Here is a 25,120-nt window from a genome sequence, read left to right as displayed (position 1 = left end):
GTCATGGCAACTATTTTAGATTCTCACAGGGAACCTTCTGTGACCATAATTAAAGTCATTCTGCAGAACCCAATGAAGTATCAGCAGGGAAGAGTGAAGTATTAGACTGTTACCCTGTATCACATAATGAATAAGATACAGTACATTGATGCCATTATTTGATACATTTGTGTGCAATGAAAGAACTTGGAGCTACATTCATATATGTCAGGGCTGGCTCCGGGTCCCAGCTCACCAAGGACCAACGCTAGCCGGTAGTAAAGTATCAAAGTCTTTATTGAAGAATAGATTCCATTTCAAAGCCTCAGCGTCCCAGCTCTACATCTGGACTCTAGACCGGCGAAGCTCCGTCTGAGTCCCCGCCTCCTGTACACCAGTTTAAGACTCTAATCTTACTCCACCTCTTCCTTCTCTCTCTCTTCCTCTGGGTCCTACTACCCCCCGGGGTCTCCTCCCTCCTGGACTCTTCTGAGGCAGACGTTGACCCCTCTGACTCCTCCCCCTCTCTTCGGCGGGCTTTAGGACCTGGCTCCCTACCCGGGCTGCCCACCTTGCCGCCCTCCTGTACATTTGAACTTGGCGCGCGCGCGCGTTTAACTTTCCTGATGACCGTTTCCTCGCTCCCTGACGAGGGTGTGGTCCCTCCTGCCTCACGTTCTCCCGCTGCCCGCGCGCCCCCTGATCCCGATGCCTGGGACTCCTCCCCCCTACTGCGCTCTGGGGGGGACGCTGGTCCGGATTTCCAGCTGCTACTCTCTGAGTCCCCTCTGGCCCCTTCTTCTCGAGGTGCCCCCCTGGGCACTCCCCTTGCCCTGACTATGGGGGCCCCTTTCTGTGAATCTTCCGAGTCACTGGAGAGACTCAGAGACCTCGGACTGCTGTCTTCGCTGACATTTCCTTCCGACTCCTCCCCCTCGCTCTCCACTTCCTCCCTCTCCTGTGACTCTGCTCCTGAACCCCTGACATCCATCCCCCCCTCGAAGCCCCCCCTTCCCCCCTCCCCCTCCTCCGGCGGGGGTGCTGGGTGCTCCGTCGTTGTGGGGGTGAATGGCGGATACAGTTCGTCCCCCGTGGCGTGCATCCATCCTGCTAAGTCCGGCTCGTCCTCCTTGTCTTCGCCGACCTCGATCTCCTCTGCTTCCATCTCCGTGCCGCCATGCTCGAACCCAACGTCCTCCCCCAGCCTGTCCATGTCCATCTCACCCTCGGTCTCCTCTGGGTCCGTTGCTTGCCAAGGACCCCTCAGCCACCTCCTGCTCCACCGCTCCTCTCCTCGATCGTCCCACCAAAACGAGCGGTCTGAGGCAAACCCCGAGGGCGAGCCCTCCGGGGAACGTGTTTCCGTTTCTGGTTCCTCGTCCGAGGTGAACCCCTGGAAGGTGCTGGTTGAAAGCGTGGGTGTGAAAAGCCAGTCGTCGAAATACTCGGCTGGCATGGGCCTGTGTGGGAACAAGGCATGAAACTCCTCCTTGAGAAGAGGCTCGTTCAGGGCATAGTCTGGCACCCAACGGTTGGCGCTGGCCGGGGTACCTTCACTGGCGAGAAAGTATTCTACTCCCTCTTCCCCCCATCTCGAGTCTAAAATCTCTGTGACCTGGTTGATGAGTTCCCTTCCTGGCGACTCCCTCCTTGGGGGGGTCCCCCCATATGGGTCTGGTGCTGTGTCCTGCGCCTGAAATCGGTGAGGTGCTTTGTAGGGCGTGAGCACCGACCTATGGAATACTGGGTGCATTCTGGATCCCTCCGGAAGTGTCAACCGGAAAGCCACCGGATTGATCCGTGCTTCAACTTGGTAAGGTCCTAGCTGCTTATGTCCGAGTTTCTTCTTAGCTAGTGATCTGGTCGGCACTGCGTGTGCCGCTAACCACACCCAGTCTCCCACCTTTATGTCCTCCCCAACCCTTCTGTGCTTGTCAGCCTGCAGTTTGTATGCGTGCTTTGCAAGCTCTAACTGCCTCCTAAGCTGTTCGTGAACCTCCTGCAATTCTGCCGCCAAGACTTCCGCTGCCTGTGGCTCTCCCTCCCCCAGTCTCTCTAATCCCGGGAAGGTTCTGGGATGCCTCCCGTTGTTGGCGAAGAACGGTGTCACCCCCGTGGACACGTGCTTCGTGTTGTTGTAGGCGAACTCAGCGAGCGGCAGGTAGTCCACCCAGGTTGTCGGCTGCTGATTTGCATAGCATCTCAGGTACTGCTGCATGATGGCGTTGACGCGCTCCGCTTGGCCGTTGGTCTGCGGGTGTCTCGCCGACGCTAGGTTGATCTTGACATTCAGGAAACCCATCAGCTTCTGCCAGAAGTTCGAAATGAACTGGCGCCCCCTGTCGGACAAGATAGACCGTGGCAGACCGTGCACCCTGAAGACGTGGTCTATGAACAGTTTGGCGGTCTGTTCTGCCGTGGCCACCTTCGCGCATGGAATGAAGTGGGCCATTTTAGTGAACATGTCCACCACCACTAGCACTGCCGTTTTACCCCTTGAGCTGGGTAAATCCGTGACAAAGTCCAGGGCCACCCTCTCCCACGGTTCGCTCGGGGTCTGCAGCGGTTCGAGCAGTCCCGCCGGAGGTTTGTGCACTGACTTGGCCCTTTGGCAGGTGTCGCACCTCGAGACGTACTCCGCGACTTCCCCCCGCATCTTGGGCCACCAAAAATCTCTGGCAACTAGTTCTGCCGTCTTCTCCTTGCCAAAGTGCCCGGCGGTGGGTGCGTCGTGCAACTGCTGCAGTACTTTCGCACGGAGGTCGTCTCCCGGTACATAGAGTGCTCCTCTGCGGATGAGCAATCCGTCCCGTACTTGGAATTCGTCGTCCTTCACCGTGCCCTTGTGCACCTCCTCCATCTTGGCTTGTGCGAAGGGGTCCTCCTGCAGTGCTCGACGGACCGCCTCCAGGTCCACGGTTGCTGAAGCGCACGCCCACGCTTTCGGAGCGAAAATGTGCTTGGCCGCTGCTGGTGCCGCCTCTTCGAGGTATTGCGGCTTTCTGGACAGTGCATCCGCCATGATGTTGTTGTCGCCTGGGATGTATTCTATCCTGAAGTCGAAATCCGCAAAGAATTCCGCCCATCTGATGTGCCGCTGGTTCAGGAACCTTGCCGTGCGCCAGTACTCCAGGTTCTTATGATCCGTGCGAACCTGCACTGTGTGTTTGGCCCCGACGAGGAAGTGCCGCCACGCCTTGAATGCTGCATGAATGGCCAGCAACTCCCTGTCCCAGATGGTGTAGTTCTGCTCCGACTTGCTGAGCTTCCTAGAGTAGAAGGCACACGGTCTCCAGTCCCCATGCGGGTCCTTCTGCAACAGTACGGCGCCCACGGCTCTGTCTGAGGCGTCTGTTTCAACCCTCATCGGTTTGCTGGGGTTCACATGCAGTAGCTGCCCTTCGGACGAGAAGAGACGCTTAAGGTTCTGGAAGGACTGCTCCGCTTGCTCCGTCCAGATGAACTTCTTCTTCTTGGAGCTGAGCGTGTCGGTAATGGCCGCCGTCTGCATCGCGAACCCCTTGATGAACTTGCGGTAAAAGTTGGCGAATCCCACAAACCGCTGGACCTCCTTCTGATTGCGCGGGCTCTTCCAGTCCAACACTGCGCGAACCTTGGCGCTGTCCATGGCAAGCCCCTTGTCCGACAGCTTGTAGCCCAGGAAATCCACCTCCTTCCTGTCGAACTGGCACTTCTCCAGCTTGGCATACAGCCGATGCTCCCGCAGTCTTTGCAGAACTTCCTTGACGTCACCTTCGTGGGTCTCCTCAGATTCTGAGAATATCAGGATGTCGTCCAAGAAGCAGACGCATTTCTTGTAGAGGAGACCCGCCAGGACGTGATGCATGAAGGCTTGAAAACAGTGAGCGCCATTTTGTAAACCGAAGGGCATAACTCTGTATTCATATGTGCCCAGGGGCGTGAACATGGCAGTCTTCCACTCGTCTCCTTCCCGTATGCGAATCAGGTTGTACGCCCCTCGCAGATCCAATTTTGTAAAAACGCGTCCTTTCCTCACCGTTGCAAGCAGGTCATCTATTTTGGGCATGGGAAAGGCCGTGGGCTTGGTCTTGGCATTTAAGAGCCTGAAATCCACTACAAGCCTCTTTTGGGGCGTGTCCTTTTTCTTCACAAAGAATACAGGACTGCCCCCCGCTGCCTTCGACTCCCGGATGAAACCGCGCTTCAAGTTGAGGTCTATGAACTCCTTGAGCTCCTGTAGCTCGTCCTCAGACATGGAATACAGTTTCCCGGCTGGCAGCGTCGCTCCTGGCAGGAGGTCAATCTTGCAGTCATAGGGCCTGTGGGGAGGCAGCTTGTCCGCTTCCTTCTCGCAGAAAACCTCCAAAAACGCTGCGTACTTGCGCGGCACTGCTTGCAGCGTGCCTAATTGTAGCTGCGGGTCGTCCCCTCCTTCTTCCGGGCTAGGAAGGATGCAATGTTCCGCGCAATAGGAGGAGCCGAAGGTCAGTTGGCGCTGGTACCACGCCAATGCTGGGCTGTGCCTGTGCAGCCAACTCATGCCTAAGACTACAGGCGTGTCCGACAGGTGGGTGACATTGAAGCTGATGACTTCTTGGTGATTTCCAATCCGCATCACCATTGGTTGCGTTTGTTGCACCACCTGCCCCCCTAACAAGTCTCTGCCATCCACTGTGACAACGTTCAGGGGCAGCGTGGCTGGTAGCAGTGGTATATTGTGCTGCTGAATGAATTCCAGTCCTATAAAGTCAGCGTTACTGCCGGAGTCAATGGTGATCGGCACCTCCAGAGTGCGTCCATTGGGCAGTTGGAGAGACGCTGTAAGCTGCACCACTGGTTTGGGTGGGAGGGGGTCTGTGGGTTGCAAAAGTGCTGGGGATTGCTTCATTGACTTGTCTGGCTGGACCCCAGTGCCTCTTCCTCCAGCCAGACTCCGTCGTTTAACTGTTGCTGCATTTTCAATTGAGCTGCGTCTGTGACTGTCGCCGAGGCTGCAGTGTGCTTGTGGAGCCTCTGGGGACACTCTTTCGCCATGTGTTGAGCACTGTCGCAGATGTAGCACTTCCTGTTCCCTCTAGGAGGCTTCGTTTTGGCTGCTCCCGGTGTTAGGGCTCTGGTAGCTGACTGAGCCCTGGCACCTCCTATCTCCATCGGCTCTTCTCCCCCTCCCTGCGAGGGTGTGGAGTGCGCACGCGCTGCTTCTCTTGGAGAGAAGGGAGGTGCTCTGGCTGGTGCCCTTCCCCAACGCCCTTCTTCCCTGTTCCAAGGACGTTCCTCCAGATGCACCCCGATTTCCAGAGCCCTCTGGACTACTTCCTGGGTGCTCCTTGGCCTCTCCCCCCTTCCAATCTCCGCTTTTGCATCTGCATTCAAGCCCTCCCAAAAGAGGTCTCTCACTGGCTCAGAATCTTTTTGCCATCCCAGTGCATGAACTAGTCCGAAAAAGCGTGCATGGTACTGCCTCACGCTGGCTTTGCCCTGTTTAAGTCCATGTATGTCCCTCCGGGCAATGTCGATGTCTATCTTTGATAAAAAACACGAGTCCATTGCTTTAATGAAAGCCTTCGCATCCTGGAGCGCCGGATCATTATCTCTCCATAAATTCCTCAGCCACGTTTTGGCCTCCCCATGCAAATGGGACAAGATAAATCCCACTTTCTCTCTTTCATCTCTAAAGTCCTTGTTAAGCAGCTCCAGCGCAAACAGCAGGTCTGCTCTGAAGTTGGGGTACTGCTGTAGACTCCCGTCAAAATGAGATACAAGGCTGCCTCCCCTCCTCCCCAAGCCAATGCCCTCTGTTTTGGATCCCGGTGGCCCTTGTTTAGAAAGCACGTCCAACCTGACTTGGAGATCCCGGCAGGCGTTAACCATTTCCTCCTCTCTTTTCCTGGATGCAAGCACCTCCGTGCTGAGTCGTGTCACAGCTTCTTGCAGGGCTGTTAGTTGCTCTTCCGTAGTCATCTTGCCTGAGTTTTGTGAGCTCTGGAGGCACCCCTCTTCTTCCCTAGCTGCGTTGACTCACGTGGCGAGGTTCTTGGTGCCAAAATTCAGTGAGACGGAGCTTACTGTCAGGGCTGGCTCCGGGTCCCAGCTCACCAAGGACCAACGCTAGCCGGTAGTAAAGTATCAAAGTCTTTATTGAAGAATAGATTCCATTTCAAAGCCTCAGCGTCCCAGCTCTACATCTGGACTCTAGACCAGCGAAGCTCCGTCTGAGTCCCCGCCCCCTGTACACCAGTTTAAGACTCTAATCTTACTCCACCTCTTCCTTCTCTCTCTCTTCCTCTGGGTCCTACTACCCCCCGGGGTCTCCTCCCTCCTGGACTCTTCTGAGGCAGACGTTGACCCCTCTGACTCCTCCCCCTCTCTTCGGCGGGCTTTAGGACCTGGCTCCCTACCCGGGCTGCCCACCTTGCCGCCCTCCTGTACATTTGAACTTGGCGCGCGCGCGCGTTTAACTTTCCTGATGACCGTTTCCTCGCTCCCTGACGAGGGTGTGGTCCCTCCTGCCTCACGTTCTCCCGCTGCCCGCGCGCCCCCTGATCCCGATGCCTGGGACTCCTCCCCCCTACTGCGCTCTGGGGGGGACGCTGGTCCGGATTTCCAGCTGCTACTCTCTGAGTCCCCTCTGGCCCCTTCTTCTCGAGGTGCCCCCCTGGGCACTCCCCTTGCCCTGACTATGGGGGCCCCTTTCTGTGAATCTTCCGAGTCACTGGAGAGACTCAGAGACCTCGGACTGCTGTCTTCGCTGACATTTCCTTCCGACTCCTCCCCCTCGCTCTCCACTTCCTCCCTCTCCTGTGACTCTGCTCCTGAACCCCTGACAATATAGATAAGGTTGCCAGGTTGCAATGTGGAGAACCTAATATGAATGTTAATACAGTAAGACACAATTAATTTATGCAGTGACTGTACCTCTTGCCATGGCCTTTACAGCGGAACCTCGGGTTGTGGGTGTAATCCGTGACAGAGGCACATCCGCAACCCACAGCATTCATAACCTGCAGTGCTCCGTCTGTGCATGCGTGTGACGTGATTTGGTGCTTCTGCGTATGCGTGAGTGGCGAAACCCAGAAGTAACCCTTTCCGGTACTTCCAGGTTTCCCGTGGTCCGCAACCTGAAAACACGTAACCCAAAGCATTTGTAACCCGAGGTACCACTGTACTTGTTTTTCCACTTAGCCTCCTCCCAGCCTAATGTGAAGAATATGTTCAACCCTTGTAGCACACTTCTCTCAATTTTGTGATGCAGTTCTCCAAGCAAATAATGAGTACAAAAATGTGTCATTTCCGGGTTATGGCGGGCCCTACAGAACAGATCCCTGCTGTAACCTGAGGTTCCACTGTACATTTATGTTGCTACCAGACAGAGGCAGCATTGAATCCACATTCTTCAATGGATGTAGAGAAAGTGGAGAGGAAGCTGCTTTGCTTCCACTCTCATGATAATAGAACTCAGGGTCATCTAATGAAACTGAATGTTGGGAGCTTCAGGGCAGACAAAAGAAAGTTGCTGAGAATCACAAGTGGGATAAATGACCTTGCACTCAGGTGCTGCCTTCCCATAGGTGTCTATTATTCAGCTGCTGTGAAAACAGGTTGCTGCAATAGGTGGATCTTGTTCCAATTCAGCTGAGCTTTTCTTCTGTCCTTAATGTGTTTTTGAGATGGTGTTACAGGACCAGTGGCAGAGCTTAATGCTCTGGCACCTGAGGGGCGGAGAGCAAGTGGGGGCAGGGCTGGCGGGTGTCCTGGGCACACTGCCCGCAGGGGTGTGGTGCGGCGCCTGCGGGGGCATGGCACCCAGCATGGGGGGGGCAGCTCCGATGGCACCCCACCGGGATCGCGCTGCCTGGGACGGTGCGCTCCCCCGCACTCCTCTTCCTCCACAGTGCACAGGACTTTGACTGTCGTCAGCAGCAGCCCAAGTGGGAAGCACTTCATATTGACAGCAATGGTCTCTCTTGTTTTGAGAACCCATGTTTAGTTGCAATGGGTCAATCAGTCTGGACCCCAACTATCATGGCTACTCAGTGTCACTGGCAAGTATATCAGCCTTAAACTCTTTCCAAAGTTGCAAGTCCTTGAGCAGGAGAAGCCAGTGTGGGGAGCTCCAGATGTTGCTGGAGTGCAGCTCTCAGTATCCCTGACCGCGGGCCCGGCTGTGTGGGGCTGGTGGGAGCTGGGGTCCAGCAGCTTCTGCAGGTGACCTCGCTGGCTTCATCAGCACTAGAGTTTATGCATCATGAGCATTTCAAACTTCAGAGGAACGCTTATTCTCAAATGTAACCGCAAACAAAAATGTCTGAGTGCATTTCCCCCCTTTTCTGTTTAAGCCAAAGACAAAACACACTGTAACCCAAAGAACGGAGATTGGAAAACCAAAGGGATCTTTCCATTCAATAATAATGTGACAATTCACTACAGAATCACACAAGGCTTGAGGTTTTGTTGCACTTAATTTATTTATTTTTAATGTTGCAATACATATATGAAATCTTTACATAGTGATACATATACATTATATTCGTAAATTCACATTTTCACATCTCATTATGTACCAACATTTATCCATTTCTTATTTCTTGCCCTGTGTCTTCCCTCCACCCGTGTGCAACTTCCTTGTTATTATTTTGTAACTTTATTATTGAGATTGTAGTTTTGTATCTTAATAATTAAACATTTAATCTTATATATCTGCTTATCATAGCTTAGCTTAACTTAACTTTGTGAAATCAGTCTATACACATCAATAAATTCTTGATGGAGCATCTTTTGGTTGTGTATTCTTCCACACATTTCCATTCCTGTTTGAGATTTTGATTAGATTGCATTCTAATTGTTGTCGTCATTTTTGCTAATTCAATCATTTCAAAACATTTATTTTGCCAATATTTCAATGTTGGTACTTCTTCTGATTTCCAGTTTTTTGCAATCAGTAACCTTGCGGCAGCTGTTGCATATAAAAAGATTCTTTTCATGTCTTTTGGGTTGTCATTTGTTATAATTCCTAAAAGGAATGTTTCCGGCTTCTTACACAAGGCTTGTTTTTACAGGTGAAATTGGGCAAGGCCAATCTTGGTTGAACAAACTGAGCTTCAACAAGAACAAGCTCTCATTTGTAACATGCCTGAATGAAATGAAAGGAAACAAAACTGCACAAAAAGGTATTTCGACAACATAGGCTGAAGCATATATTCTGCCTGACTTACATTCCATTGCACAATTCCCACGGTGAGACATGGGTGTTTCCTTAGAAATATATCCTATTTGTGGTAAGTGTAAACTCCTCTTGACTCACCTCATTTTTGTGTCTGTGACCCCAGTCAGGAGTTCTGGAGAACTAAATTTCCTAGGAAGCCATGGGCTCCTGAGTTCAGGGAAAGAGCTTGCTGCCACTGCTATGACTTGCCTGCTGCAAACTGGGAAGAAGGGATGTGGTTGGCAGCAGGAAATGAGACGCTGAAGGAAGAACAGAGGCTGATTGGAAGGCAGCAATGCCACCTGCTTAGATCTGTGGAACTAGCGCATTCACAAGTCCACATAATGTTCATTCAAACATTTGAAAATCCTAAAGTGTGACAACAACTAACCTTTGGAACCCCTGTCCATTAACATTACATGGGTACCTTCACTGTATTATTTTCATAATCTGCTAAAAACCCGTTTTGGTTCAGCAAACCTACCCAAGTATGTAACTTTAGTGTGCAGTTTTAGCATATGATTTTAATAAGTACAATTGTTTTAAAGAACTGTTAAAAGAACAGGCAACTTGCTTTAAATGTTTTTTTTTACTAGCATTTTAAAAGATTTTTTATTTGAACATTTTATATTGTCTTTTCTATACTGCTTAGTACAGGTCTTTTGTTTGCATGGTAAGTGGTATATAAATTTTATGAAATAATAATAAATACAATATGGTCCAAACCAAGCCCAGGGGCAAATCTTGGAGTATCTATGCTTGTCTCATAAGTGGGGGAGTTTGTGTATCAAGCTTCTCTAAGTCAGAATTCACCACCATTAACTTTACACACATTAGGTCAGGACTGGTGAACCTGTGGCCTTCATAAGTCACCGTGTGGCCTTCCAGATGTTGTGGAATCCAGCAACCATCAGCCCATCCAGCATGGCTAATGATCAGAGACCGTGGGGGTTGTAATCAAGCAACATCTGCTGCACCTCTAGGTTCCCCTTCCCCAAATTAGCCAATTACCCAAATTTGGGTAATTCCTGTGCTATGTCAGGATTTCTAACATAGTTTGCATGGTCTGACTGAGTTCACCTTACTTAAAGTGCCTTTGTCCTCTCTCTGCTGGTGAGTGCATAATAATGCATTCTTTATGTTTAGTGGTTAATATTGAGTGGGATTGGATAATGGTAGAGGAAGTTTTCAGCTATGAGCATTTCTGGTTCATTTTGCTTCATGTCTTACATAGTCAAGAATTATATTTATATATACATATCACAGGTCACCCCAGTGCTCCTAGAGTGCTCTTTCATGACAATCAACTGGATGGATGCCTGTCCAAAGAAGAACAGCTTTACATTCCATACAGACTAGCAAAATTATATATTACCAAGGTAAACAAAGTAATTTCTGATATGAATTGACTTCAGTAGATAATTAACTGCTAATGCATTACTTCTTTGTATAAACACACTAATGTACAGAAAAGAGTCTTTCATCTACTTTTCCTACTGGAGGGTACTTCTCTTAGGGCAGGTAATTAATTTATTGTTAAATCATTTTCTCCATTTAAGGGAAGGCCAACATGAGAAATTGTCTGTTGCACTGTTAGCCATGACAGATGTTTACCAGTTTTTGTGCTTTGTAAGTGATGTCCCTAGAAAACATAGAAAATATAAGTTTATTTCAATTTCCTCAGGAATAATAATACTGTAAAAATAATAATAGTAATAATTTTAACTGTTAAAATTGTTCAAACATGATAATATGTTCAGGTCCTGATCCTTTGGCAAGGCATATTTTGTTTCATTTTTAATGTTTACTCTGGTGGAAGCCTGGCTTGCATCCAATACACAGGGCTTATCCAAACTAATACATTTGCCCTGGGATCAGGGCATCTGAGGTCGGATGAGAAGGGTGGCTTTGTGTGCTCATCCACTAAGAGACATCTTCTGTCATAACATTGTTCCAAGCTAAACAAGGCAGAGAAGGAGCAGACTGGGCACCCACCATATAGCATCATGCATTCTGGTTTGCATAAGAATCTGTGTGAATAAGCTTTCTTTTTTTCTCAGCAAAGTTCATAATACCATAATGCAAACTTCTCATAGTTTTTATATTATAATAACTGAAACCTCAGTAGAGTATAGCAACCTCAGTTGCTGTACTTCATCCAAAGAAAGGTATATATAAAACTCTGCCTAAATGGGGGAAAGGAGAGCAATCCAGCCCCCTTTCTTCCCAGTTGATCCAGCTACTGGTGCTGGGCCCAATTTAGAGCTAGTGCAGCCAAAAAAGGGGGACAAAATGGTCTCCCACACATTCTGCCCTGGCCAGTGTGAGCAGCAGGGCTTTGGGTGTGAAATGGCTCCACCACCTTGGTCAGCCATGCTGATCCTGGCCAGGGGTTGGGATTGCTCCCCAGGTCTTGAAGCTAAGACTCAGGAGAAAGCAAACAATTCTCCATTGTCTCTGTGAATATTAATGAATTACGTGGTAATAACTTTTAATTGTTTCTCTGCTTCTTGACTGCTACCGTGGGAGGGATCGGATTCCCCAAAGCCTGACATCATGTAAATATCTTCCCACAGCACACCGGTGTCTGCTTAAACCAGAATTTGGCAGCAGGCATCGCATTCTGCCAGAGGGGCAGTGACCTCCCAAACTCTAATAAAAGTCTTGTTCAGTTCACCCACACTCGTTATCAGGCCTCACTTCACATCTTCCTGCCAGTTTCAGAAGCAAACAACAAAGCCCATACAGAGCCTCACCATCCTATGGGATTAAAGGGATGGCACAGCATGCCAAAGGGACTGCAATTACCTGTCCAAGGTCTGGACAGGTTGTATTAAGGCTGCATTCCTGCACATATATATAATAATCATTCTCAATTAATTTGGTGGGATCTGATTTCTGAATAAACAGACATATGATCAGCTTTTGCTTACAACAGCTACTTGTTAAAACCATTACTTTTTTTAACATCAAAGAATGAAATGCATATTTCAAAATCTTAAAAATCAGACACTGACCCAGAAAAGGACAGTATTATAAAATACCCTAAAATACCTTATATGGCATGGTAAAACAGACTCATTATTCTGATGTTACAGATTGGTTTTAGTGCTTTAGCTGTATTCATTCATTGCTTCTCTTATACTACTGTCAACATTTAAATGAATGTTTGTCCACAACACACTCATTCTTTGCACTGACAGATGAAAAAGAGGGCAGGGTTCGTCCACCTTTATCACTTGTTAGTTAGAGGGGGGGTTCCTAGGTACAGCTTGTCATGCAAACTACTATTCCTGCTGAAATTTCCTTGAGTCCACAACTGTTAAAGGTGCAAGAGTCTGCCTTCTTTTGCATCTGTCTACTGTACTTTGTTTATTACTTTCCAGTAAGTGCTGGTTATTGGGAGGGATGAATAAAATGTTCCAATCTGTTGCTGCTTTCTTTTTTTCTTCTTCTTTTTAGATTGCTAAAGACATGCATCAGATGAAAATTGGGTACACGAAGGCAATCAAAGAGCTGGAGCATGTAGGAAAAGAAAACCAGGTGATTTTTCTAAAGTTGCAAATAAACTCCAGGGGTCCAATTCTTCCATTTACTGTGAGAACAAACAAGGCTCAGCAAACCACATTCTACTTTTGTTTGACTAACACATGATGCATCAAAGAGGGTAGTGCGGGGGGAGGTAGAGATAATTTATTTGTTCAGGTAGAAGTCCTACACACAATTACCTCAATAGGACTTACTTCCGAGTAGACATGTTTATGATTGCAAGGGTAGCTTCTACCCAGCTTTACAGAGGACAGTCCTCTGTTGGACAGGCTGTCAGATCCAAGTCCAGATGAAAGATCAAGAACCACAAGAAGGGCAAGGAGGAGTCTTGAAGTTGCCCATCAACACTTAGTGCCTGGACAGACTGAGCAGGCATACAGGCCCCCACTTTGGTGAGATGTTTTGTATTGCTATGTAAATTACAGTAATTATTTCCTAAGTGCACATCTTTACATATAAACTAGAATTTGTAATTTTTATGCAAATCTGGCTTTGAGTTTTCTTTCCCTTTCCTTCTCTCATTTTTAATTTTAATTTTATTTTTTATGATACAAGATGGCCACCCTAAGATTAAGGAGATTTTAAACTACATTATATGCAGAGATGGACATCCCTTAGCCTGTTGAAAAATGGGATTTAGCTTGTTGAATTTGGCATAGGTGTAGCTAACTTTCTACAATAGTCTTGCTTCCTTTTTAAAATGTGTGCAAAGTCAGATTTATTATGAAAGTGTGAAGATGAACACTAGATATATAGGTGTATTTGTCTATTCTTCATAAATATTCTAGGAAGTAAACAATCATGCAGAATAGGAAAGAAAGGAATAATCACAACTTATACTGCCTTATTCTCTGTCTATTCATGACACCACACCTGTTTCATCACCTGTGCTCGCTTCATACCTGATGATGCACACACAGTTGATCCACACCTGAGTAGATTTCTCAGAAACAGAAGGAATTTATGCACAATGAAATGTCATGCTCTGAAAGCAGAGTCATTGTTCAGCCCACAAAGAACAACACACAGCCTGGTTTCTGGGTGTATTTGCTATTCATGTTTCATGCAGTTGGGAAGGTAAAAGAATGCATTCAGTTGAACTTGGGCAGTTCCATACATTTAAAACACATCCAGCACATGCTAAGAACATGGTTTCCCTCAAAACTTCCTGGGAACCTTAGTTTGTTGAAGGTGCTGAAAGTTGTGGTTCTGTAATGGAGAAACTACAGCTCCTGGGATTCTTTGCGGGAACTCAGGTGGTTTAAATATATGTTGGATGAGCAGATGGAATTATTTGCTTTGACCTATAATCATAGATTATAGAATCTTAGAGCTGAAAGGGATCCAGGGGTCATCCAGTCCAACCCCCTGCAATGCAGGAATCTCAGCTCAAGCATCCATGACAAATGGCCATCCCACCTCTGCTTAAAAACCTCCAAGGAAGGAGAGTCCACCACCTCCCATGGGAGTCTGTTCCACTGCCAAACAGCTCTTACTGTCAGAAAGTTTTCCTGATGTTTAGTCAGAATCTTTTTTCCTGTCACTTGAAGCCATTAATTCGAGTCCTACCCTCCATAGCAGGAGAAAACAAGCTTGCTCCCTCCTCCATGTGACAGCCCTTAAGATATTTGAAGATGGCCATCATATCTCCTCTCAGTCTCCTCTTTTCCAGGCTAAACATACCCAGCTCCTTCAACCATTTCTTATTAGGCTTGATTTCCAGACCCTTGATCATCTTGGTTGTCCTCCTCTGCACGTGTTCCAACTTGTCAATATCTTTCTTAAATTGTGGTGCCCAGAATTGGACACAGTATTCCAGGTGTGGTCTGACCAAGGCAGAATATGACTTCCCTTGATCTGGACACTAGACTTGATTAGGCTGGTGGGTCAGTGCCCCATTCCCCCTAGTGGACCAGTCCCCACTATATTAATCTGCATTTATTCTATATAAAATGCTGTATTTGCTATCTTCCAACACTCGGCTGAATGCTAAGTGCAATTTACACGGCAGTGTTTAAAACAGTTTTTGTATTAGCTGGTAGCTCCCTCTGGTGGTGTTTTAGGTGTGTAAATCAGAGCAGTTGCAAGGATTAAATTTGCAACAGGCAGCTGCCTTCTGTTAAGTGCAAGGCAAATTTAGATGTTCTGTCACTTAGCTGTGTGGTATCAGTGGAGTACAGAGCTCCTGGCCCAAGCAAATAACCAGAAAGAGGGAGAGAGAGTCTTTGGAGGAGGACATAAGTTATGTCTCTTGATCCACACCATTCAGAGATCCTTTAGAACCTAGCAGAAACTAGGTTGGAGAACCATAGGGATGTCAGACAATTTCCCTGAAAACAGGCATGGGAGCAGAAATTGCCAGGGTTTGCTTATTTGTCTCAGGTCTAGAACAGAAATTAATCCAGCATTTGCTGCTACTTTTTTCTTCCCACAAATTTTATGTTAACAGTGACACCCACTCACTCCTATTTCCACTGTCTTTCCTTTGGATTGAAACAAATGGCATTTGCATTTAAATGAATGGTGTTGAATAATAATAATAATAATAATAATAATAATAATAATAATAATAATGTAATTAGCTGCATAAATTCTGGTGCATCACTAATAACTTTGTTTTTTCCAGAAGACAAACTGCCTCAGAATGGAAATAGTGTTGCATGCATGGGTTGGAATGGAAACCAGTGCCTTCTTACAGCCCTATTGAACCCCAAGCCATGGTTCAGTTCTCTCCTCACTGACCACAGACTGTAGCCAAGGTCTGCTCTTCATCATAGCTCATGGTTGATGAGAAGACACCTTCAACATGCTAAACTAAACCTGTTGGAGTAACTAAAATTAGGGAAGGGGTTGATTTCTTTCATAAGCATTAAAAAGCCCATGGATGAGCTAATACAAGTGCCTGTTCAGCCACGCCAGTTGCTACAGCAATGGCCCAGTGCCAATTATATATGTGATTAAGGCATGCCAGCTCATTAGTCAGTCTTGTTGGTCTATCTGAGGTCAGTGAGTGAATGAGTCTGTCTGTGAATCAGAGTCTGTGTTATGCATTGAATTGCTGGAGCAACAGAGATACTTTGTACTTGTGTGTATCTATCTGTCTATCATCTATCTATCTATCATCTATCTATCTATCTATCTATCTATCTATCATCTATCTATCTATCTATCTATCTATCTATCCATCTATCATCTATCATCTATCTATCTATCTATCTATCTATCTATCTATCATCATCTATCATCTATCATCTATCTAGCTAGCTAGCTAGCTGTCTTTGCAAAAGCCTACAAGCTGTATATATGTTTCTACACCCAGAACTGTTTTACTGAGCCTTACCTTCTGCAGCAGTAAAGTATTTTGGACCTTACTCTGCTTCTTTGTGTTGACTGGAACTAGGACAACTTCCACCATGTGGGTATCTCTCACCTCAAATTCCCAACGAAACCTTAGCTTAGCTCAGCTTGAGATGGGAGGGGCAAAGTGGTTGTGAGTTCCTTTCTGGGAGCCCACACATTTGTGTGATCACACCAAGCCATAGTTTGACTTACCGGTACTGCTGTGGCAGGAAAGTAAACAGCATTTCCACGCACTCTGGCACTTGTCATGGTCCTCCATGCACCAGGAGCGATTTTGTCATGTTGACCACATGACCCGGAAAGCTGGCTGCGGACAAATGCCAGCTCCCTTGGCCTGAGAAGCAAGATGAGCACCACAACCCCAGAGTCATCTTTGACTAGACTTAACCATCCAGAGGTCCTTTACCCTTTTTTTTACCTTTTACATGCAAACTTGTTCGTAGATGCCATTTGAAACTGATGCCATAGAAATCTTATCAGCTCTTGAGCCAAACACAATTCTTCCTTCACACAATTGCTCTGTGTTGACTCCTTGTCCTGACATATAACTGTTTCATCATTGGTCCTCTATATCACATCCTCATTCTAAGATGAGGCTAGCTTTATTCCTGTCATTTTTTCATTGACTATTCAACCCTTTGTTTTAATTATTCTTGAAATGATTGATTATGAAAATGTTGTAAAATAGTGATCATTGTTTTGCCCTCTTGTCCAAATCATTGGCTTATTTAAAGGTAATGCTGTTATGAGAACAACCCACAGAGTAGCTTGTGCATCTCTCCTTCCCTGCTCCTCCATGACGACCATTAGAGTGACTAAACCTGGCAAACTATGGGTAATCTTATCTATGGTTGTGGAAACAAGCCAACTTCAAACTAGGGTTTAATGAAGTTTGCTTGTTTGAATCAGCCATAGTTAGGACCAGCAATAGTTTAGGATTCAGATGGCACTATTTTAGTAAGTCTAAAATAGAAACAGAGCCTTCTGATCTCCTCATGGCCACTAGAAAAGAAGAGTGGCCACTAGAAAAAGCAGGTAAGCCCAGAGCTCTCTGAGGCTCATTGTTGTAATGCTAAACCATGGCTTGGCTGCTAAACTTTAGCATTATATCCAAACAATTAGCAATTAGATAGCAATTAGAGGCTATCCAGTGTCTTTATGCTGAGTACAGAAAAATCCAGAAACCAATGAACTCCTGTTAGCATTTGCTCAAAGCTGAAGTCAATGCCCTAGAGCTTCAACCAAGTAAAGAAAACTAACAGAAAGGTGGAGAGGTATCAAGAACCATGATTCAAAGGTTTTGGCTTATACCTGCTACTCCTTTTTTAGTTGCCTTTAAAGCTAGCTTATTTTCTTAATCATAATATTTTGGATAGGAACAAGCTATGATGGCTCTGAAAAATCAGTATAGCAACAAAATGAAGAACTTGCGAGCTCAGCTGGAGGCCTATCAAGAGACAGTAGACAAGAAAAACCAATACTGGCAAGACACAACAAAGGTAAAAAGGAAAATACTGTCACCTTGAATGGATGGGATACAACTTTCCCCCTAAAACTTCATGAGGCTATATGAACAATATTTAGGACTAGTAGATCAGCAATCTGCAATTTCACATTTGCCCTTTAAGTTTATAAATAAAGGGCAAATGTGCAGTTGCAGATTGCTGATCTACTAGTCTCTTTATTAAGGAAGTAAAAGGTAACTACTTTGCACAAAAATGTTTTCATTTCTTATGAGCCGTGAAGATCCTGTGAGGTTTGCCACCATCACAACTTTCACAGGCATGAACTTGTGATCCAATATTTGCAGATGTGCAAAAAATCTTTTGAAAGAAACCATGGTGGTCAGGGGGGGGGGCAGCCCAATGAAGCCAGAGTGTGCTCTGTGGTCATGGAATGTTGACTGGCTATTGCTGGGAGGGGGAGACAGAAAACATTGGGAGAGGAGGGAAAACTGAATGGGGGGGTGGCTGGAGTCCTGTGGAGCAGCTATTATTCGATCTGTAATAATAATAATAATAATAATAATAATAATAATAATAATAATAATAATAATTCTGGATGGCTTCCAGCAGAATACAAAAATATAATAAAACATCAGATGCTAAAACCTTCCCAATACAGGGCTGCCTTCAGGTGTCTTCTAAAAATTGTGTAGATCTTTTTCTCCTTGACACCTGATGGGAGGGTGTTCCACAGTGAGAGTGCTATTGCCAAGAAGCCCCTCTGCCTGGGTCCCTGTAACTTCACTTTTCACAGTGAGGGAACCAGCAGAAGGCCCTTGGACTTGGACCTCAGGCTGAATGAGCGGAGACGCTCCTCCAGGGACACTGCAACCTTTTGTTATAGGTTCCATTTCTACAGTATGATTACTGTGGCAATTAGAGCAAGCAGCAGGTTTCTCTCTTTGCCCGTCTGCTTAAGATAATAGTCTCATTTCTGTATAATTATACACCCAGAAACTGAAGGAAGAAAACAGAATACTGAGACAAGAGAAAGAAGAGCTGGCAAATCAGATCACACTGCAGAAGGAAAAATGGGGTGATGAAAAGGTAAGTCAGAAGTAGTTTGGAGTAATTTGACTTTAAAAAACCCAACTGAAATTGTATGAAGTTTTCTCCTTTTTTGACTAGCAAATTTAAACAGATGTCTGCACACATAGATTATGTAATTAGGACCTGTAAATTAAAGTAATGGTCCTTAGTCCACTGGCACTGCATTTTCTGATTTCAACCAAAGTCATGTTCTCTCTGCTTTGAGGATCAGGTGAATAAATACATTGATCCCTGCCAAATCTAGCACTTTCCTGGTCGCAGTGGAGCTGACCCGTGGGAAGCAGGCCTGCCTAAATGCACCTAGTTAGTCTGAGATGCCTGCACAATATACCAGTTGCACTGAAGCAATAGATAACAGATGGATCATGGTAAAACGCAATCCTACAACATCAGAGCAGGCTAACAAGGTCCACCATAAGCTCAGGTGAATAAAAACAAATGTCTTGAGCTGGCAAGAGAAGCTTAACAGGCATGCAGCAGTTGATGCCAATAGCAGGAGGGGGTGTCTGGGCAAGTTGATTAAATGCTTACCAAAAAATACATATTTTGTGAAAAATATGTTCAAATGTGTGAATTTCCATGGAGGTTATTTTAAAAAACAAGCAAACAGAGTTTAATTTGGAATTCGGTCAGAACAAAGTAATGAATAAATACCTGTGAAAGTGGCACGTACTGTAAATAGGCAGGTCCCTGCACCTCTAGGGCCAAAGTTTGACCTTCAGCCTAGCAGCCATCATCATTCTCTGGTGCTCTGCAGGAGACGCACATTGCTCTTCTCCTCACGTAAAGTGTGTATTATTTGCAAAGCAGTATTATAAGTGATTTATATTAAAGCCCATCCTGCCCTGTAGCTTCAGAGCAGGTTACATCAGAACTAGGACTTCCTGGATTTAAAACTAACCTTTAGTAATATGTTGTTCTATTTTTCCATGGTGCTTTCTTGTGTTGGTTTTCAGTGTTATTTTTGCTTTAATATATACCATCGCACTATATTTTGTAAACTATTTAACTGTGAAATGAAGGAAAATATATAAATATTTTAATAATAAATAAGCCACAATATATATGAGACATTCTTCTATTGATCTGCAAAAGAATTGAAAACTGAACAGTTATGATCTTTTGCAGGCTTGGCTGCTCAAGAGCACTACTCAAAAGCTAGACTGCCTGCATAACCAGCACACCTTAAGTAAGTGTTTCCCTTCAAAAGAATGACTGCTTGAATGAATTATAGACAACGTGCCCTTTATTTCTTCCTTGCATTTCATTTGTAGCTCCAAACTAATGTCTCTTGCTCAATGGGAAGTCTCTCAGTGGACTTTTAATCATGTCATAATTGAAAAATAGAGTTGACAAAAGGACTCCTACAATGTCCAAAGCACAAGGTTTCATTTATCACATTTTAGAAGCCCTGGTTGATAACTGAGCATGCAAACTATGCTGCAGCCCCCTCCACCCAAAAAATGCTGTCTTTCACATGCTTGTGTGCATCTCAAAGCCCAAACCAGACAATATACCACTTGCTCTTTGTGTGAATGGTGTTGGATCATAGTTCTATTTGCTATGATAGAAGCTACAGGCAAGTAAGTGTACAACTCTGGAGAATTATTCAGAATTATTATTACAATTCTTTTGTTAGAACTGTTTTTTCCCCTTTAGAAGTTATCTTTGTTGTTGTTACATTCTCCTATTCACCCCCCCCCCCAGCTATTGAAGAACTTCAGAGGAGTAGAGTAAACCTTGAAAAAGTGGAGAAAATTGTAGATTTTCAAATGGACTTACCCTGTGATCAACGAAGGGCATTAATTATATCGGATGAGGTAAACTTCTTTGTGTTGCAGATGATGAAATAGAATAAATGGTCAGTTTTTCTGTTTTGAAAATAAGTTCCTTTTACATATTTGATCCCTTTATAAATCACTTAACTGGGAGAGAGATGGGTTAGAATGTTTTCTGTAGTAGCAGAGCTCAATTGCAGATGATTTGGGAGTGTTCTAAAATATATGAGTTTAATGTGGGCTGATTATGGATTCAGTTTGCAAACTTCACCAAGCTCACTTTCTGTTTTGTTCACCCAAATCTGATTGAAATCAGGGGAGAAAAACAGCAGATGTTATGTCAAATATTCCTTTGGAGGCAAAATTCCATTCTGCAGTGCCAACAGTTATACTAGCAGTAAATGGAAATGTTCTTTTGGTTGCAAAACGGGTGTGATCAAACTGGAATGTATAAAAAAGCAAGTTTCTTTCAGATAACAGAAAAAGGAATCACAGACCATACTGCGGGGGTGGAAAAGTCTAATGTCACAACACAGGAGTCAGAGACTACAGAGCCTGCTCAAAGGTCTACATCTGTTGTGGTAAGCCTTCCATCCACTTTCCTTTTGCCAGAACATATTAAATCACAGCTATGCATGGCAACATGGTTGGTGCAGGAGTAATAAACTTGCTGCTTGTCACTTCTGTTGCTCTTGTTGCTTCAAGAGCCTGGACCTCATATCTGCTAGGTGAAGTACAGCACATTGGTGTGCTCAACCTTCAAAAATGGGATTCATACGGGAGTTAAAACTGCAGTGTCATGGATAAAATCTGAAAAAACAAGTCCAGCTCAAGCATCACAGCAAAAAGATTCTGGTCTCATTAACCAAAGAGATTCTGGTCCCAGTGATAAGCTCTGCAGGGTGGAGGAGTGTCGTGGGTGCCCTTCTCCCATGAACAGGGCAGCCCACAGGGTTTCTGAGTCGTCTTTAGATTCACGGAAGAGCAGTGGTGCAGGGCCACCACTCCCATGAAGCCTATTGCTGTGAGGGATCCAGAAATCCTGACACTGCTCATTCAGCCACTTCTGGAAGCACTGGTTCAGAGGCGGCGACTTGGGCCACAGATCATGGGTGTCCAGCAGCGCTGATGTAACATGTTGTCATGGTGTCAGATTACATCGCTCCTGGAAGTGGCGTCAGAGGTCCTGCAAGGCCTAGGATGCCACTTTCAAGGCCCCGCGAGACCTCAGGTGGGACGTCCAGGACCTCATGAGGAATCGGAGGTCCCATCCGAGGCCTTGTAGGGCCTTGAAAGTGGAAAGTGTAGGGCTCATGTGGACTCTGATGTAACTTCCAGTTCCGCATGAGGAACCAGAAGTGGCACTGGAGGATCTGCAAGGCCTAGGACACCACTTCCAAGGGCCTCGGATGGGACATGGAAGTCACGTCAAGGCCCCACAAAATGTGTGCTGCGCATACACAATTATTTTTTGTGGGTGCCTGGGCCCCCAGGGCCTCGAGTTGGTGTCAGTGCACTGGTTCTAGTAGCCGGGACCCATTTTCCCACACCTGTTGCTGCAGATCATATATGCACGAGAGCGGGTGGCGCTGTGGCCTAAACCACTGAACCTCTTGGGCTTGCTGATCAGAAGGTCGATGGTTTGATTCCCTGCGATGGGGTAAGCTCCCATTGCTCTGTCCCAGCTCCTGCCAACCTAGCAGTTCAAAAGCATGCCAGTGCAAGTAGATAAATAGGTACCGCTGTGACAGGAAGGTACACGGTGTTTCTGTGCACTCGGGCTTCTGTCATAGTGTTCAGTTCTGCCAGAAGCGGTTTAGTCATGCTGGCCGCATGACCTGGAAAGCTGTCTGTGAACAAATGCTGCTCCTTCAGCTTGAACCGAGATGAGCGCGGCAACCCCATAGTTGCCTTGGACTGGACTTAACTGTCTAGGGGTCCTTTACCTTTTTAAAAAAAAACAACAACCAGTAATGAAACAGATTTGGGAGGACAGGAGGGCGGCTTCACCAGACTTTCTCTTTAGACAAATAGGCTCAGCGTATTGATACGAGTCTCCTCTTTTCAGGCCAAGCAATGGATATTTGGGTCCCATCATGGATTTTGGCTGGGGATCTGTGCTGTGCCTAATCAGTGATGTTGCTGGCACTAGGCAGAGATCTTGACTGCACTCAGGCAGCCACACTCCAGACTGCCCTTCAGATTGCACTGGTGCCAGGAGCCAGGACTCAGATTTAGGTGTGAATACAAGGAAAATGTGGCACCCTTAAAACAGAAGTACTTTCTTCCAGGCAGGAATATATTTGGATTTCACACAAATAATAAGCTCCAACTCTTTATTTATTGCACTATACACCTGAAAATCTGGGAAAGTCCTGAGAGAGTGCAGTCAAAGTAAGAGCTACTTCAGATTACAATAGTGTGTGGTTTATTTCATTTCCTTCTAAACAAGGTTTAGAAGGTTCAGTGTAGTTTCAGCCTGTCTTGGTAATTTAGATACATTGTCGCACATTATGCTAGGTACAGTACTTCAATTGTCTGAGATGGTGATCAAGATTTGTTCCTCTCCCTCAGGTGGAGATGGAGGAAGCGCATAATGGTTTGCCACAAAAGAAACTTCTGTTGGAAGTGAAAGCCACCTTGGAGCTGGTCAAAGGGTCTTTACAGAAACGGGAGACAGAGATCAGTGAACTTCTGCAAAATGGACATTGGTGTAACTCTCAAATTACAGATATGACAGAGTCTACTGTATATTAGCTGGTGAAGATACATTTGCTTAGTTAAGACACAGACCAGATGTGGGCTGATGCTTCTATCCTAAATGCTCTTTGGACTAGGATTTAGTTTACACTGTCTGTCTCTAATAGTGAGCAAAACTGGTCTCTGAACACAGATCCACACCAGACATTTAAAGCACATGACTTCTCCAAAATAATATGTGAGCTCCAATTCCAAACACCCTCAACAACACCCTACAGATCCCAGGATTCTTTGGAGGGAAGGTTTAAAGTTTTAAATGTTTGGTGTGGATCTGCCCTAAAACGAAAAAGGAATGTTCTGCTCCCTCACCATCTCCATGAACTGGGTGAGAGCTAGAGTGTTCCTCAGAGCATTGTCACTTGTCTTCTCTGCCCTGCGGGTGGGAAGATGAGCAGCAATGTCACGCGCCTCCCTCTTGCCTGGGAGGGGGTGCTGCAGCGGCAGCAGTGGGGCAGGCGGGGCGCCGTCTCTGCGCTTCTACTGCCTGAAGCAGGTGCCTCCCCCTCCCTCATCGGTGGGCCAGCTCTGTGAGCGTGGACCCAATGAAATTACTAAGCATGACTAAGTTAGATTCAGTGAGTTTACTCTTCCCATGCATTTAAAGCACTACTTTTATCACTTTAACGATCAAGGCTTCTCCTAGGGAATCATGGGCGCTGTAGTTTGTTAAGGTGCTGAGAATTGTGAAGAAGTGCCTATTCCCTTTACAGAACTACAATCCCCAGAGCACTTTAATAACTGAAAAATTTGCAATGCAAAGTACCCTATGCAAATTAGCCTAATTTGCACAGGAAAATTATCCTGTTCAAAATTTCTCAGAAAACCTGCTTCAATGTTCTAAACAGAGAGACATAAAGACTTAGATTAAATGCTATTTATATTTCTTTTTGATATGCCTTCTTTATGTTTTCTCAAATAGGAGGGGGGAGGTTTCTGATTTCTCCCCAGGTTGTTGAAATCTCTAACCAGTCTTATCTGACTGCTGCAATTTGCTGCTGTTCGTACAATCATATATGCATCTGTTCATAGTAAGGAAACTGAATAGGCCCATGTCAGCCTACAGATATCTAGGTACCTTGACTTACTAAGTTTTGAGCAGGTTAGTCGCTGATAACAATATGAAATATCCTAGTGTCGTACAAACATTTACAGAACATTTACCTCATCTTTTTCCTTTCAAAGATAAAAATAAAACATGTTTAGTTTTACTGACAGCACTCAAAGGTCCCCTGCTGTGACACTGTGGTGCCAAAATATATTTGTTGTCCTCCAACCCCAACCCCCACATTTGTCCATTTAAAAAAAAGCCGACTAGTTCCACAGGTACCCCACAGTGAGGTTGTGATTCCAAAAGTTTTTTGCGACCCCCAAAGCCCCCCCCCCCCCAGATGTGTCCATTTTTAAAACCTCCTTTGGCCGCAGCCATGTTTGCTCTGGGGCCAGGACCCCTTTCACATGTGCCGCCTAGAGGGATGGGTACGGTTCAGTGCAGCCCTAGGTCCAAAAAGGGGTCATCTCTGGTTTAGTGAGCTACCGTGAACCTCAGGTTCACATATTCACCTCTCCTGCCCTACTTTCCTTAGCCATCAGTTGTCACGGCCGGCCAACTGTGGTTTGTTCCAAACTAGGCAGCTTCAAACCACTGTTACTGAATCCAGCTTAGAATCATAGAATTGTTGAGATGGGAGGGACTGAGGACCAACCCTTGCAATGCAGGAGTAGTTTGCCCCATATGGGGCTTGAACGCATGACACAAAGTCTCTTGCTCTACTGACTGAGTTTGTATAAACTTATAATAATCAATATTAACCACTGTTCCAGGCCCAAATAACATAGCAAGCTGTGGCTAATCAAAAGCAGAAATGGGAGTTTTTTCGTGTGATGAGTGAGAGCTGCAGCTCATTCTGCTAAACAGGCAGAATGATGTGAAAATAACTTATGAATGCCATTATTGG

At 45.8% G+C, this 25,120-nt stretch overlaps 1 protein-coding gene across 2 annotated transcripts in view; it reads left to right on the top strand.

The window, feature by feature from the left end:
• The window catches only part of LOC310659722 (uncharacterized protein), a 36,148-nt gene extending 12,812 nt beyond the window's left edge, over positions 1-23,336 (top strand). For both annotated transcript variants that reach the window (XM_083403477.1, XM_083403478.1), the window contains 9 exons: positions 9,018-9,128; positions 10,430-10,542; positions 12,626-12,706; positions 17,449-17,571; positions 18,532-18,624; positions 19,756-19,816; positions 20,335-20,447; positions 20,879-20,986; positions 22,980-23,336. In XM_083403477.1, coding sequence (XP_083259603.1) covers positions 9,018-9,128; positions 10,430-10,542; positions 12,626-12,706; positions 17,449-17,571; positions 18,532-18,624; positions 19,756-19,816; positions 20,335-20,447; positions 20,879-20,986; positions 22,980-23,162 — 986 coding nt within the window. In that variant the 3' untranslated portion in view covers positions 23,163-23,336. The remainder of the gene's footprint in view (positions 1-9,017; positions 9,129-10,429; positions 10,543-12,625; positions 12,707-17,448; positions 17,572-18,531; positions 18,625-19,755; positions 19,817-20,334; positions 20,448-20,878; positions 20,987-22,979) is intronic.
• Positions 23,337-25,120: the final 1,784 nt, after the last annotated feature.

This window comes from Podarcis tiliguerta (assembly GCF_965153285.1).
Source record: "Podarcis tiliguerta genome assembly, chromosome: 11".
NCBI lineage: Eukaryota > Metazoa > Chordata > Lepidosauria > Squamata > Lacertidae > Podarcis > Podarcis tiliguerta.
The sequence above is the reverse complement of the archived record's forward strand: the minus strand, read 5'-3'. Positions and strand labels throughout refer to the sequence as shown.